The sequence below is a fragment of the Hemiscyllium ocellatum genome, chromosome 6 (genome assembly GCF_020745735.1).
Source record: "Hemiscyllium ocellatum isolate sHemOce1 chromosome 6, sHemOce1.pat.X.cur, whole genome shotgun sequence".
NCBI classification, from domain to species: Eukaryota; Metazoa; Chordata; class Chondrichthyes; order Orectolobiformes; family Hemiscylliidae; genus Hemiscyllium; species Hemiscyllium ocellatum.
The window spans coordinates 2,907,109-2,924,088 of NC_083406.1; the positions used below are offsets into that span (position 1 = coordinate 2,907,109).

The 16,980-nt window shown below is 41.8% G+C and overlaps 1 protein-coding gene across 2 annotated transcripts in view; it reads left to right on the forward strand.

Moving 5' to 3' along the window:
* LOC132816345 (basic immunoglobulin-like variable motif-containing protein) overlaps window positions 1-15,630 on the forward strand; it is a 33,373-nt gene extending 17,743 nt beyond the window's left edge. Inside the window, exons 6-10 of one of the 2 annotated variants that reach the window (XM_060825791.1) lie at window positions 1,075-1,169; window positions 3,474-3,606; window positions 10,381-10,491; window positions 13,317-13,413; window positions 14,989-15,630. In XM_060825791.1, the coding sequence (XP_060681774.1) occupies window positions 1,075-1,169; window positions 3,474-3,606; window positions 10,381-10,491; window positions 13,317-13,413; window positions 14,989-15,285 (733 nt within the window). In that variant the 3' untranslated portion in view covers window positions 15,286-15,630. The remainder of the gene's footprint in view (window positions 1-1,074; window positions 1,170-3,473; window positions 3,607-10,380; window positions 10,492-13,316; window positions 13,414-14,988) is intronic. The other variant, XM_060825792.1, reaches the window with a different exon arrangement.
* The last annotated feature ends 1,350 nt before the right edge of the window (window positions 15,631-16,980 follow it).

The window sequence follows — 16,980 nt, forward strand, 5'->3', positions numbered from 1 at the left end:
GCAATCACCTCTCTAGCTTCCCACAGAGTTCTCGGGTACACCTGATCAGGTACTGGGGATTTATCCACCTTTAACCGTTTCAAGGCATCCAGTACTTCCTCCTCTGTAATCTGGACATTTTGCAAGATGTCACCATCTATTTCCCTACAGTCTATATCTTCCATATCCTTTTCCACAGTAAATACTGATGCAAAATATTCATTTAGTATCTCCCCCATTTTCTGTGGCTCCACACAAAGGCCGCCTTGCTGATCTTTGAGGGGCCCTATTCTCTACTCTTTTGTCCTTAATATATTTTGTAAAAACCCTTTGGATTCTCCTTAATTCTATTTGCCAAAGCTATCTCATGTCCTCGTTTTGCCCTCCTGATTTCACTTTTAAGTATATTAACATGAACCCTTTGGGAATATAGCATCGATTACTGTTGGATAAGGTTATAAAACGTTAGCTGCTGTAACTCAGGAGCGATTTATTATAAAAGAAGATTGTGGGGGACAAGAGGATGTGTTGAGGATATGGGTTCAAAAGTATTTGTTTTGTAATATGTTCACAGGTGACATCAATTAATTGGGCCATTGTGATTGAACATTGAAGTTAATTTTTAGTTACAAAAAAAATTAAATGTCGCCTCTCTCCCACCAGCTTCAAAATACCAGAACTCATTCATTTCATTCTTGATAAAGTGAGCTTACTGTGCTCATGTCAATGTTTGCTTTTGGTACATAAAATAATTTTATTCAGTTGTTTAATTTAAGATGTTTCTCAGAGCTGCGACAATAGTGTGAATGCAAATATATTTAATCATTCCAAGGAATTTCCTAACTTAATAAATACTTTGGTAGAGTAGTTGTAATTTAAGAAAAAGTGCACTAAACTCTCCTAACAAAATTTTTGATCTGCTGTGATGGAATCTATCCTGTAGCAAATGTGCAAGATGAGAAGGATTATTGCGATCCACCTGGCCTGTTCCAGATAAATGTTACCATTCTTCTAGAATTCCTTGGATCAAATCTAAATTATTTAATTTGCGCTTGTATTGATATTAAAATATTTCTTTTCTGCTGCTTTTCACAGATGGTTCAGACAGCTGAATGAGCATTTTCACATGAGAGGCTGTTCGTATGTTCTGTACAAGCCACATGGGAAAAATAGAACAGCTGGAGAAACTGGTACTTGAAGTGCATTATGCATTAATCTATTAACAATTGCATGGACTTGCCTGTATTATAAAAAGTCAATGTGCTGATGTGATGCAACATCTATGAAATAGCTTCTATAAAAAAAAATCAACTTTTCATCGTAAAGGATATTGATTTCACAAAAGAAACATTTTGCACCTTTAATGTCATGTGTCTGAGGCTAGGCATAGTATGAGCATGATATAGGTTCACAAAGAGAGAACGAGGGCAAAGTTCTTTGTAGAAGAGCTGAATGCAGTGAAAGATGAAAGTGTGAGCCCTGACAACCATGAGACCTAGAGGTGGTGGTGCTGCTGATTGGGCCATCCTTGGCATTGAAATGCTGGAAAGTTTCTGGTCAATCTTAGACCAGATAGTATACCGATTTATTCGTGGTGTTGCCAAGGGAGTACAGCAGAATGGCAATTTTCATGGTTTGTTTTTGTCACCCAATGAGAAAGCTGCAAAATCGATCGACAGTGCAACTGGATGGATCTGGTATTGAATAACATTTAATAAATAATTGAGGAATTCTAAGAATTACACCAGAAACTAATTTAAGATTACTTATTGGGTTTGCAGTGGGTGAATGTGTGTATGCTATAAGCTGCACAGATTATCACACACAGCCATGTTTCATGTGGGCCAAAGGAATTTTGAACCTACATTGCACTCTTTTCACTGCTGGGGGTGAAGAAGAAAATGTTATAGAGATCGGTAACTTGCTGATCAATCTCTGCATCTTCATGGCCTTGTTCTCAGACCAGGCAGGTAGACTACAATAGAGGTTCTACTGCGTTGCCATGTAAGGTGGCTCAGTGATCAGCCAACTGCTGCCTCACAGTGCCAGGGAACTGGGTTTCAATCCAGCCTCGGGCATCAGTCTGTCTGTGTGGAGTTTGCACATTCTCCCAGTGTCTGCATGGGTTTCCTCTGACAGTTCGAAGATCTCCAGTTAGGTATTTTGGCTGTGCTAAAAAGCCGACAGTGTCCAGGGATGTGCTGTGCTGGTGGATTAGCCATGGGGAATGCAGAGTTACAGGGGTGGGGGTGGGGGTGGGTGTTTGTGTGGGTTGCTCCTCAGGATTGGTGCAGACTCTATTCATGTAATGGCCTACTTCCACGCTGTAGAGACTCTGATTCTATGAACTGATAGCCTGACCAATCAGCACTCCTTCCTCATGCTGTAGAAATTTGTCCTTTCTTTCCCAACCGCCCCCCCCCCCCCCCCCCCCCCCCCCCCCAAGTCTGTTTCTAGCATCTTTAATCCTGATGAGTGCAAGATGAAAATATTCAACTAAACTTTTAAGCAACATTTCAGCTCTGGACTATCAAGCGATGATGTATTTCTATCTCCATGGATTCTGCCAGACCTGCCAAATATTATCAGCATCTTGTTTTTATTTTGCATTTCTAGCATCCATGGCATTTTGATGTTGCATAACTTTCTATGTTCCAGCACCCCACCCGAGTAAATTAACCATATTCTGCTTTTTACTGCTAGCTATCATTCAGAGTTGAACTGTCAGGAGTTGCAAGTCAGTGCTATTGTCTCCTGATACATAGGGAGCTGTGTATATACTACCTACATTTTCTTTCTCTTCTCTGTAGACCCGGGTTCAATTCCCGACTCAGGCGACTGACTGTGTGGAGTTTGCACGTTCTCCCCGTGTCTGCGTGGGTTTCCTCCGGGTGCTCCGGTTTCCTCCCACAGTCCAAAGATGTGCGGGTCAGGTGAATTGGCCATGCTAAATTGCCCGTAGTGTTAGTTAAGGGGTAAATGTAGGGGTATGGGTGGGTTGCGCTTCGGCGGGTCGGTGTGGACTTGTTGGGCCGAAGGGCCTGTTTCCACACTGTAAGTCTAGTCTAATCTAATCTAATCTAATCTTCCTCAATGTTAGGCTGTATTCTGCTGGGTACAATTTCGTAGGCACCCTTACTGTCTTGCCTAACTGCGTGTGACCAATGACAATGTTGGGAATATTGCACACAAAGCGATATTGTTCTTGGCAAACGTGATTGCACTGCCTGAAGTAATTTGTTGTTGGGTCAGGAGTGGGAACTCCAAAAGGTTTTGTTTATTTTTGCCTCTACTTCCCAAAGCCTACTTGGCAAATCAAGAGGCTTTTCCACTACTCCAGTTAGCCTGATAATAACTTTATTTTCTATACAATGGCCATGACAAATTTAATTTGTGATATTCTACTGGAACATAATGATAACAGCTTAACTTACTGCAGGGTGAATATAGGATCTTGTAATATAGTTGGATGTTTATTTATGGTTATATTCCAGCTGAAGGGGCTTTAATGAAGTTAACACAAGGACTGAAGGATGAGTCAATGGCTTTCATCTATCATTGCCAAAATCATTACTTCTGTCCTATTGGATTTGAGGCTACCCCTTTAAAGGCATCCAAAGCATTTCGGTGAGTATACATAATTCTATAATTGCAATACGAGTTTTGCAAAGACGTTTTTGCTCAGGTTGATGTTCTGGGTGTGGGTTTGCCTGCTGAGCTGTAAGGTTTGTTTTCAGATGTTTTGTCACCATACTAGGTAACATCATCAAGATGGTAAAAACAATGACTGCAGATGCTGGAAACCAAATTCTGGATGAGTGGTGCTGGAAAAGCACAGCAGTTCAGGCAGCATCCAAGGAGCAGGAAAATCGACGTTTCGGGCAAAAACCCTTCATCAGGAATACAGGCAGAGAGCCTGAAGGGTGGAGAGATAAATAAGATGAGAGTGGGGGTGGGGAGAAAGCAGCATAGAGTACAATAGGTGAGTGGGGGAGGGGATGAAGGTGCTAGGTCAGGGAGGAGGGTGGAGTGGATAGGTGGAAAACAAGATAGGCAGGTAGGACAAGTCATGGGGACAGTGCTGAGCTGGAAGTTTGGAACTGGGGTGAGGTGGGGGAAGGGGAAATGAGGAAACTGGTGAAGTCCACAATGGTGCCCTGGGGTTGACGTCTTCCGAGACGGAAGATGAGGCGTTCTTCCTCCAGGCGTCGTGTGGTGAGGGAGCAGCGGTGAAGGAGGCCCAGGACCTCCATGTCCTCAGCAGAGTGGGAGGGGGAGTTGAAATGTTGGGCCACAGAGCGGTGTGGTTGATAGGTGCAGGTGTCCCAGAGATGTTCCCTAAAGTGCTCTGCTAGGAGGCGTCCAGCCTCCCCAATGTAGAAGAGACCACATCGGGAGCAACAGATACAATAAAAATTTATTAGTGGATGTGCAGGTAAAACTTTGGATGTGGAAGGCTCCTTTTAGGGCCTTGGATGGAGGTGAGGGAGGAGGTGTGGGTGCAGGTTTTGCAATTCCTGTGGTGGCAGGGGAGGGTGGGTCGTTGGGGACGTGGACCTGACCAGGTAGTCACGGAGGGAACAGTCTTTGCGGAAGGCGGAAAGGGGTTGGGAGGAAACTATATCCCTGGTGGTGGGGTCTGTTTGGAAGTGGTGGAAATGTCGGCGGATGATTTGCTTTATGCGAAGGTTTGTAGGGTGGAAGGTGAGCACCAGGGGCGTTCTGTCCTTGTTATGGTTGGAGGGGTGTGGTCTGAGGGTGGAGGTGCGGGATGTGGACGAGATGCGTTGGAGGGCATCTTTAACCACGTGGGAAGGGAAATTGCGGTCTCTAAAGAAGGAGGCCATCTGGTGTGTTCTGTGGTGGAACTGGTCCTCCTGGGAGCAGATACGGCGGAGGCAGAGGGATTAGGAATATGGGATGGTATTTTTGCAGGAGGTAGGGTGGGAAGAGGTGTAATCCAGGTAGCTGTGGGAGTCGGTGGGTTTGTAAAAAAAAAAGTCGGTGTTAAGTCGGTCGTCATTAATGGAGATGGAGAGGCCCAGGAAGGGGAGAGAGGTGTCAGAGATGGTCCAGGTAAATTTTAAGGGAAAAAGTGAGGACTGCAGATGCTGGAGATCAGAGCTTAAAAATGTGTTGCTGGAAAAGCGCAGCAGGTCAGGCAGCATCAAAGGAGCAGGAGAATTGACGTTTCAGGTATAAGAAGAGGGCCTGAAGAAGGGCTTATGCCCAAAACGTCGATTTCTCCTGTTCTTTTGAGGCTGCCTGACCTTCTGCGTTTTTCCAGCAACACATTTTTAAACAGGTAAATTTAATGTCAGGGTGGAATGTGTTGGTGAAGTTGATGAATTGCTCGACCTCCTCGCGAGAGCACGCGGTGACGCCAATGAAGTCATCAATGTAGCGGAGGAAGAGGTGGGGAGTGGTGCCGGTGTAATTACGGAAGATCAACTGTTCTACGTAGCCAACAAAGAGACAGGCATAGCTGGGCCCATACGGGTGCCCATGGCTACCCCTTTGGTCTGGAGGAAGTGGGAGGATTCGAAGGAGAAATTGTTAAGGGTGAGGACCAGTTCGGCCAAATGAATGAGAGTGTCGGTGGAAGGGTACTGCTGGAGACGTGTGGAGAGGATGAAATGGAGGGCTTGGAGGCCCTGGTCATGGCGGCTGGAGGTGTAGAGGGATTGGATATCCATGGTGAAGATGAGGGATTTGGGGCCAGGGAAACGGATGTCTTGGAGGAGATGGAGGGCATGGGTGGTGTCTTGAACGTATGTGGGGAATTCCTGAACTGGGGGGGGAAGGGAAGGAAATAGGACAGTGTCAAGGTAGGCAGAGATGAGTTTGGTGGGGCAGCAGCAGACTGAGACAATGGGTCGGCCAGGGTGGTCAGGCTTGTGGATCTTGGGAAGGAGGTAGAACCAGGCAGTGCGGGGTTCCCAGACTGAGGTTGGAAGCTGTGGGTGGGAGATCTCCTGAGGTGATGAGGTTCTGTATGGTCTGGGAGATCATTTTGGTGATTTTTGGGGGGGGGGGGTAGTGTCCTCAAGTTGGCGACTGGCTTCAGCGGTGTAGCGGTCAGTGCGCCAGACTACCCCTGCACCCCCTTTTTATCTCCTGGTTTGATGGTGAGGTCGGGATTGGAGCAGAGGGAGTGGAAGGCAGTGTGCTGTGAGGGTGAGAGGTTGGAGTGGGGGAGGGGGGTAGACAAGTTGAGGTGGTTAATGTCCTGGCAGCAGTTGGAAATGAAGAGGTCAAGGGCGGGTAATAGGCCAGCGCGGGGTATCCAGGTGGATGCAGTGTGTTGGAGGTGGGCGAAGGGGTCCTCGGAGGGTGGGCGGGAGTCCTGATTGTGAAAGTAAGCTCGGAGGCGGTGGAAGAAGTGTTCGACGTCACGCCGTGTATTAAATTCATTGAAGAGTGGGCAGAGGGGGATAAAGGTGAGTCCTTTGCTGAGGACTAATCGTTCGTCCTCAGTGAGGGGAAGGTCTGAAGGGATGGTGAAAACTCGGCAGAGCTGGGATCTGGTGTGGGTGTGGAGCTGGGAGTGGGAGCCGAGCCTGTAACTGAAGGAGGTGTGGTGGTGGGGGAATGGGGATGGAGTCATGAGCAGGGGTGGTGTTCCCCGTAGGGTTCTGGGGAGCGGGGATGGTGACAGTGGGATCTGTGGGGGGCGTGTCAGCAGAATGCAGGTGAATGGCGTTGGTGGGGGCGCAAGTGGTGGTAAACATGGCAGTATGGGGGGGCGGAAGTCACTGAGTGTGTGATATCAGTGATGATGTGAGAGGTGGAAGTGATGTCACATGTGGTGCATGAGGAATTGAGAAGTGGAAATGGCTGTGGAAGTGGCCATGATGGGGGCGGAAGTGGTAACATCATCAATGAGTCTCTGCTTCAGCACTGGTGTTCGTGACCTGCTTTCTACTTGTGTTTAGGTTTCCTTGAGTTGGTGATGTCAGTTCTTGTTCTTTTTCTCAGGGGTTGGTAAATAGGGTCCAAGAGAATGGGTTTTGTTGTTGGTCCAGTTGGAATGCCATGCTTCTAGGAATTCTTGTTTGGCTTGTCCTGGAATGGATGTGTTGTCTCAGTCATAGTTATAGATACGTGCTGCGCAGAAACAGACCCTTCGGTCCAATCCATCCATGCTGACCAGATATACTAACCCAATCTAGTCCCACTTGTCAGCCCCCTGTCCATATGCCGCTTCAACCCTTCCTATTCATATCCCCATCCAGATGCCTTTTAAATGTTGTAATTGTACCAGCCTCCACCACTTCCTCTGGCAGCTCATTCCATACACGTACCACCCTCTGTGTGAAAACGTTGCTCCTTTGGTCTCTTTAATCTTTCCCCTCTCACCCTAAACCATGCCCTCTAGTTTTGGACTCACCCCATCCCAAGGAAAAGATTTTATTTATTTACCCTATCCGTGCCCCTCATGATTTTATGAACCTCAAAAGTCACCCCTCAACCTCCGCTCCAGGGAAAACAGCCCCAGTCCATTCAACCTCTCCCTATCGCTCAAATCCTCCAACCCTGGCAATCCTTGTAATCCTTTTCTGAACCCTTTCAAATTTCACAACATCCTTCTGATAGGATGGAGACCAAAAGTGGCCTGACCAGTGTCCTGTACAGCCACAACATGACTTCCCAGCTCCTGTACTCAATACTCCAAATCAATAAAGGAAAGCATACCAAATGCCGCCTTCACTATCCCAACTACCTGCGACTACTTTCAAGAAACTATGAACCTGCAGTCCAAGTTCTCTTTGTTCAGCAACACTCCCTAGGACCTCATCATTGAGTGTACAAGTTAGCGAGATCTGAGAAGGCTTGCAGCTAAGATTGAGGTTCTCTATTTCAGATGTTTCATTACCATTACTGGGTAACATCATCAGTGAGCCTCTTTGAAGCACTGGTGGTATGGCCCGCTTTCTATTTGTGTTTAGGTTTCCTTGGGTTGGTGATGTCACTTCCTGTTTTTTTTTCAGGTGGTGGTAAATGGGATCCAAATCACTGTTTGTTGATAGAGTTCCAGTTAGAATGCCATGCTTCTAGGAATTTTCATGCATGTCTCTGTCTGGCCCGTCCTAGGATGAATGTGTTGTCCCAGTCGAAGTGGTGTCCTTCCTCATTTGCATGTAAGGATACTAGTGAGAGTGGGTCATGTCGTTTTGTAGCTAGTTTTCTGCCTGTTTGTATAATTTAGTGTTTGTAACAGTTCTTGCAAGGGAATCTGACTACAGGAACCAGCGTCTACAGGAAAACAACACAGATGGACCAAATACTAAACTACAGAAGCAATCATCCCAACATCCACAAACAAAGCTGCATTAGAACATTATTTCAATGACCCACCACATACTGCAGCACAAAGGAACTACAAAGAGCAGAGGAAAATCACCTATACAGTGTATTCAAAAAGAACAGGTACCCAATGAACACTGTCTTGGATGTAGTTATGCTCGCTGAGCTACAAGGTACATTTTCAGATGTTTTGTCACATACTAGGTAACATCTTCAGTAAACCTCCAGATGAAGCACTGCTGATGATTCCTGCTTTCTATTTGTATGGTTGGGTTTCTTTGGATTTGGGTACCCAGAGAAACCTAAACATATAAATAGAAAGCAGTGCGTCATCGAGGCTCACTGAAGATGTTACCTAGTATGTGACGAAACATCTGAAAATGAACCTTCCAGCTCAACGAGCAAACCTACATACAGAACCTCAACCTGAGCTACAAATCTTCTCAAAACTTGCAAATATAGTCCACCAATTTCTCAGCAACAAACCCAAACAAGGAGTCAAAACACAACATATTCACTCCCCTCTACATCAAAGACATCTCTGAAATGTCTGCCAGACTACGCAGACCCCTTGGCATCATGGTAACCCAAAAACCCACCAATACACTCAAACAGCAGCTCATGAACTTGAATAACCCATACAAACAAAACTAATGTCATTTACAAAATACTTTGCAAGAACTGTAACAAACACTACATTGGACAAACAGGCAGAAAACTAGCCACCAGGATACATGAACATCAACTAGCCACAAAAAGACATGACCCACTCTCACTAGTATCCTTACATTTGGATGAGGAAGGATGCCACTTTGACTAGGACCACATATCCATCCGAGGACAAGCCAAACAGGGACATGCACGATAATTCCTAGAAGCATGGCATTCCAACCAGAACTCTCAACAAACACATTGATTTGGTCTCCATTTACCAGCCTCAGAAAAAGAACAGGAACTAATATCACCACAGGAAATGACATCACCAACCTAAGGAAACCTAAACACAAATAGAAAGCGGGTTGCTACCACCAGTGCTTCATCGGACACTCACTGACGTTAACTAGTATGGTAACGAAATGTCTGAAAATGAACCTACCAGCTCAGTGAGCAAGCCTACACCTATAATTGCAATGCTTCTCTGGGTAGCTTTATGATACTGTTGCCTCAGTGTGGATTTCAATGATAAACTAATTGCAAGAAAACTTGAATTCTGATACATTTCTTTCAATTAGAATGAAACATTACAGAAGTTTTAAGAGAGTCAAATGTTGGCTTTTTCATGTGAATAATTAATTACATACCTTTTTTTTAAACGGCTGTTATCTTAATTGTTCTAAAATTACAGAGAAAAAGTGTACTAGTTTGAAATATTAGTCAAGATTAGAGTGGTGCTGGAAAAGCACAGCAGGTCAGTCAGCATCTGATGAGCAGGAAAATAGATGCTTCAGGCAAAAGCCCTTCATCAGGAAGGGCTGACAATTCCTGATGAAGGGCATTTTCCTGAAGTGTCGATATTTCCTGCTCGTCAGATGCTGCCTGACCTGCTGTGCTTTTCCAGCACCACTCTAATCTTGACTCTGATCTCCAGCATTTGTAGTCCTCGCTTTCACTAGTTTGAAATATTAGGGAACCGATGGGTACTATTAGATGTAAGTGTACCTACTTAAACTTACTTTTTCACAATGTTTATGTACTAATCAACAAATATAAATTATTGAGATTCTGCTATTACTATGCTAATTGGGTAGATACCTGTGATATGAAAGATGTTATAGAAGAGGGTTGAATTACTTCATTTTTTTTAAAGCAATTATTTTACATTCTTATGGATTCTTTGACAACAGTTTATGGAGAATTCTATGTTCTAATCACTTGTGTTTCAACTGTTTCCACAGTTAATTTCTTTTGTTATTTCAAATATCTGTAACTAATGGAAATAATGCATCATTATTATCCTATGAATAACAGAAAATGAACCTATGATGTACCTTTTCCATTTTCATATTGTTGTTAAATTGGGTGACAGTACACTTGCATATCTAATTGCAGATGGACAGGAGAATAAAGTATTCCATTTCCAATTACATATTGCAGGCATTTTGTTTTGCCTTTTGCTTACAGAGGGAAGCTGCCCCTTGATGAAATGGAGTTTTGGATTTTAATAGGTGAACCAAGTAAGAAACATCCAGCCATTCACTGCAAAAAGTAAGTTTAACATGATATCACATCAGTATGCTACATAATAAGGTTACTTGATGACACCGGTAAAACAATAGCTATACCATACAGATCCAAGGTTTGGTCCACACTGAGCTAACTCTCTCAGCTAGTCTTTATCAAATAACAGTGTACATAAACTATCACCAAAAGATGAGAGGATTAGGTCAAACCTGGGGACAATGTTAGTACAAGAGCTACCTGATATTTTGACTTAACTCCAAAACAAAATGTTCACTTGAACAACAGGTCTCCTGTGGAATCACCCCAACAAGGAGTCAACACCTTTTAAAGGAGAAAACTGACAAAGAATATTAATGAAGTAGTGGACGATCTGTTGAAGGCAGCAGAGCTTTTTAAAGGAAATCAAGGTAGCATAGTTTCGACATCGTATTCCTCCATATTGGTAAACATTTCTCTGAAAAAAAATTGCCATTCAATTTTAATTGATTTTTTTACTATATATAATTGAAAGCAAAAGTATTATGCAGACAAATCTGCAATTTGTTTAGTCAGTGGCACTTTGAGAAAATGTTGTGCTTGGATTCTGTTCTTATGAAAAATGTCCATAAGAAATGAGAGCTAGAATGGGCCATTTGGCCCATCCAGTCCTCTCCTGCAGTCAGTAAGATTAAAGTATTTTTTTCAACTCCACCTCCATTCACTATTCACATGAAGCTTAATTCTTATAGTACACAGGCATCTTACCACTGAGCTGTCACCATATTTCTGGGGGGCTGAATTCCAAATGATTGACACTTCATTTTGAGATTGTGACCTCCTGTTGTAGAGTCCAAGCATAACATTTGCTCAGCATTCATCCTACCTCCTCCTCTAATTTAGAATTCACAGGAAAAGCCTCAATTTTAATGCACTTAGATCAAGAGTCAAAACTTCATCTCTGTGGTTTGTTTCATGTTTGACCTGGCTCCACTATTATACTGATGACCACAGACAGAGATTCTTTGCAGTGAGATTTCTAGGATTGTTGACTCTACAGAAGTTTGAGGCTGACCACTTTGCCCCTTACTGATTATTGTCAGAGGCTAGAACCAAAATTCCTTCCCTAGAAATTATTATTTTCCTGCCTTCATGAATGGTATAGTCATTTGATCTACTGATTTGCACCTGTGATCTGTTACTTGGGAAACTAGGATAATTGGCAGTTAGTACTCAAGCACACAGCTTAAAGAGACATTGCTCAGAAATCCAAGGTGGCATGGTGTCTGAGTGGTTAGTATTGCTGCCTCACTGCACCAGGGACCCGGGTTCAATTCCAGCCTCTGGTGACTGCACAAACTCCAGAAGTTCTCTCCAGTGTCTGTATGGGTTTCCTGCCACAATCCAAAGATGTGCAGGTTTGGTGAATTGGCCATGCTAAATTGTCCAGTGTTCAGCGGTGTGTAGGTTACATGCATTAATCAGGGGGGTGAATGCAGTGTAATAGGGTAGGAGTACAGGTATGGGTGGATTAATCTTCGGATGGTCAGTGTGGACCTGTTGGGCCGAAGGGCCTGTTTCCATACTATAGGGATTCTATCACTTGTCTGAACATGCCAGTAAATCCTATCTTTTCCAGTACCGCTGGAGAAGAGAGAAGATTCACCTACCTCCATTCTCAGTTGGTATTTACTTGTTTATCTCCGAAATATGAGGAGGAACAAGGACACTTTGGAGGAAAATTGAAAGCAACAAAATTATGTAAATGTAAAGCCTCATGTCTCGGTTCCTGTGCACCATCTAGGATAATACGATTTATTTCATAGTATCTTCACATGTTCTTTGTACCAAAGTACATCTCCTTGCAATTCTCTGCCTTGAACTTCATCTGCAACCTTTGTCTGCCCACTCCACCAAATTGTCAATATAATTTAACAGTTCTACACTTCACAATTATAAACTGTGAGAATGGTATTGTCTGCAAATTTTCAGATTGTCTCCTCCACACCAAGATCTAGACCAAGGGTTCCAATACTGACACCTGGAGAACTTCATGAGAAACCTTCCAGCCTGAAAAATTCCCATTTAACCATTATTGTTTCTTATACCTCAGCCAATTTTGTATATAAATCCATATCAGAAGCAAATCTTGAAATAGATAATACTGTACTTATAATCCTGTGGTAACTATTGTTATGGACTAGACCAGACCACTCAAAACATGCTTGGGCAGGCAACCCAGATCATAACTTTGCAATTTGTTTCAGTGTACAGTGAAAATTACCTGGAGTAAGTTAGCTAGGTGGACTACCAGGTTTTAAGACAGACAAAAAATGTATTCACAAAAATACCCAACAGTCCCAATAAGCAAACCCCCTTTTAAAAACAGTTTTATAAAAAAGGAACAGATGCTTACAGGTTTAAGTTAGAAGGGCAGAAGAAAGAGTTTAGCAAACTGTTTCCACATAGCTCACTGATGAACTCCTAACGAGGACTGGACTGAACTGAATTGCTGAGCTAGGGAGTTGACCACTCCCCTTTCATTGTACACGTGACTTTGAAAACCTGACCACTTAGGCCTGAAGTCTCATCTGTTTACATACAAACAAACATGCCTCTCCATACCCTTTAATCTCTGTACCAAACCAGTCTCATCAGCACCTGGAGCAATTACAACCCCTCTGGAAAAAAACAACAACTTAGTATCCTTGAGAAAAGGAACAGCTTTTGGAAAAAAGAAACCAGCTTTGTGACACAATTGTTGAGATATTTGAAGTGTGGTTGGTTTCTTACAAAGATTTTCTTTGCGGTTACTGGATGTTAGTGATGCAATGATTATGTCCTCTAATACTGTGACTTATTTCTAACTGCAGGTGGGCAGACATAGTCTTAGATCTCAACACTCAGAATCCTGAGTACCTTGATATTCGGAATCCTGAAAAAGGTATACAATGTAGAAAAACAAAAAAGGTAACAATAAAAGATTTTGGATTTTTTGGAAGATGTCTGTAATATAATAAATGTTTGATCTCAGTTTTGCACTTGTGCTGTGAATTATAGGAGTATTAACAAGCAACAAAACTGGATGGACTCAGCAGGCAATGGCTGGCTCTTAAGGAAACTGGTGTCTGCAGTCTCCAGAATCATTTTCAGAACAGCTGCTTACAAAGATGGGTCAGCCCTTGCCTTTTATAAGCACTAGTTTGATGTGCTTTTGAGTTAACTACTTCTATTTTGGTGTAACTGGAAATTGAGGGCTAACTACCCTAAGTTCATAGCAAATTTGTTGAAAATACAATATTCCAAAGTTATTTTCTAGTTTTCCATTAAGGTGTAAATGAATATGCTCAGTCAGATTTTATATTAAATGGCCCAGAATTTAGGGAAATCTGAGTCCTACAATCAATATCAGATTTGTGAGCAACAACATAAACTATGCAAAATAAAATTTACCAAATATTTGCGTCAAATCAATGTGGTGGTTATGGCATGAGATAATTTGCCTGTATGAGTGACTATTATATTTCATAGAATCCCTACAGTTTGGAAACGGATATTCGGCCCAACAATTCCACACCAACTCTCTGAAGAGCACCCCACCCAGACACAAACCAATAACTTTTTAATTTGAGTAATCCTTGACCTGTTTCATATTTTACCCCCCTAAATGGAAGAACACTTGTGTGATATAAAGCAATTTTTGGGAGTTGGGAATATAGTGCAAGTTTGTAAGTCTGAGATTTATACTGGAGTGTCAACAATGGAATTATCCCTTCATGTTCTTTTTTTCTCTCGAGCAGAGCAGTTAAGCTGTTTTCGGGATATGTTTTATGCAGCATATTTGAAACTGGCAAACTTCATTTGGCGAGCATTTATAATCTTGAATACTGATTCAATCCAACAGTTTAATTTGTATGAATTAACATTAGTCACAGTTGATACTGATGATAAACTACATAACAATCTTAATTGTACTGGAGTCCTAGTGGCTAGCTTTTATTGCCCATTCCCAACACACCTACTCCCAAAAAAAACCCTTTGGATGTGCTAAATCTTTATAAATTACTGGCTCAATGCCAAATGGGGCATCATGGCCAATTAGGAAAGAGGTCAAGGCCTTGGAGAATCTATAGACAATTTCCTAAAATTGTACCAAACCTAAAAGACATCAGTTATATGGAAAGATTGATGAATCTATGATTATTCCTGAAGCAAAGAATGAAAAATCTTGAAATATCTGATAGATTAATAAAGAAGTTGTTTTCAGTGGCAGAGGGTTCAGTAACCAAAGGAGACTGATTCTAGATAATTAGTAAAAGAATCAGAAGCCACATTATGACATGAAGTGCACTATCTGAAATTATAGTGGAAGCAAAGTGATTTAATATTTAAAGAAAATAAAAGTTAGTAGAAAAGAGCAGGTGAGTGATACTAATTGCATAGTTATTCTATAAAAGTGATACTGGTTGGATGGGCCAAAAAGCTGCCTCTATTCTGTATCATATGATCTTTGCCTTAATAATGATTTGAAATGTCTCTAATCAGGTTGGTGGAAACTTGCATTGCATAATAGCGTTCCAAAAATTGAACTGGCAAAAATTAAGCACGTGGATGATGAGCATTGGAAATTTCCGGTGCGAAACACGTTCAAAGGTATCAGACTGCAAGACCAGTAAATCTGCCCTTTGTTTGGAAAGAGTTTTAAATGATCATCATGAACCATCAGTGAATGACAGTGATGTATTTCAGCAAGCATCTGAATGGAAGCAGGTCACAGGTCCATACGATTACAGAGATGGTGGATCTCCTGAAAGTGACACTGAAGAAGAAAGTATTGAATGAATTTAAGTGTATAGTTGAATGTACTTAATGTATGAAAAGGTGTGACATAAAATGACTTGGGCATGTTTTAAACTCAGATTTAAGTAGGTACAAGTGTAAAGCATGGTCTGGAAAAATGTCAAAAAGGTGTTTCAGAACCTGAAGTTGAAAACTTATAATTGTGTAATAAACAATTCATAGGCCGGTCTGTATACAGAACTGTTGTGTAAATGTCGGGATTAATTAGTGTAAGCATAGTGAGGTATTGTTAAAGACAAATCCTGTTTTTATTTTCCATTTTTCAAATAGTCTTTTTTTAAGAGGAAGGAGTTCGAAACCATTGTAAAGAAAAATAGATGTATCTCCTTTTTTTTGGAGATGGTTTTAAAAATTAATAAACTACTCTTCTGATTTAGTCAAATTGTGGACTGATGTCTGCGAAACACCAGAAATCTCGTAGGTCATAGACAATATAGTGGCATGGAGACCACTTTGAGCACCATTCATTGGGAAGGGGAAGGAAGGGGAAAATACATTGGCTGGCCATTTTCTTTAAATGCTTAACATTAGTTAGAAGTTTGTTGATGTTATTAATCTTTTCATAAAGTTCAGAAACATTTTTAGAAGATGTACATAAATCAGGTGAATGTCCTTATGATTTTTGACTATTTGAACAGAACTTCTTTCAAAGACTGCAGATCAAAACCCTTTCAGATGTATTCTGCTCCATAAAACAATACCTTGTTCAGTGCTGGAGACAGAACAATTAAATAATTTTTATAATTATTGCAGGCTGATACTAGAGAAAAGAACCTTTGGTACTAATTGTGGCATTGCTAAAGTAAGATGTAAGCATCTATTATACTCACGTGGTCTGATTGTGCAACAAAAATAATGGGCCATTTGGCTCATTCTGTGAATCCATAATCTTCTGACTCTCTGTGCTACAGTGATTGCCTAACCAAAGAACACTTATCTAATATGGCACAACAGTGCAGTGCATCAGTTGGACCTTCTATCAATATGATATTCTTGTCGTGCTCTAAAGTTAGGCAGCTGTTAGCTGAGGACAGCAGGTCTGTTAAATAAATCTACACACTCTTATAAGAGACCATTTTGTAACTTACCTGGGTAGAATGTTGATGTTCTCTTCCCAATGTTTTGTGCGTTGACTGCTTAAATAAGTCAATGTCTTGTTCTGCAAGTCAACCCCTCCAAGAGAAAAATATCAATATCTTACAGAAGAAAGCCATTCAGGTTTATGTCTTGGACATTGTTACCCAATGTCTTTATAATGGGCAATTGCTTGGTCCTGCATTTTGGAACTAAAATTAGGGGATTAACTCAGACATGTTGAATGATGAGTGATACGAGGCCAAAATAAACAAATGTTATTATCAAATCAGTTACATTGAAATTTCCAGAAAATTCATTGAAAGTGCATAGTGCTTTGTCTATTGCAATACTCTGAACCATCAAAAACCCAAAACAGCTAGGGGACCTGACCCCATCTCAAAACGTCAGTTCTTTCAGAGAGAGAAAATCATTTAAACAAACTAGCTGCCAGAATGAAGACCTATGAGGAATCAGTTGATTAGATAGGGATTACATCAGATATCTTACTGCGACAGCTAAACCAAAATTATACAATACTTCCAGAAATGTCAAGGCAGGAAGAAGAATAAGCACAGTATTGTGAAGGGCAAATTTATGACT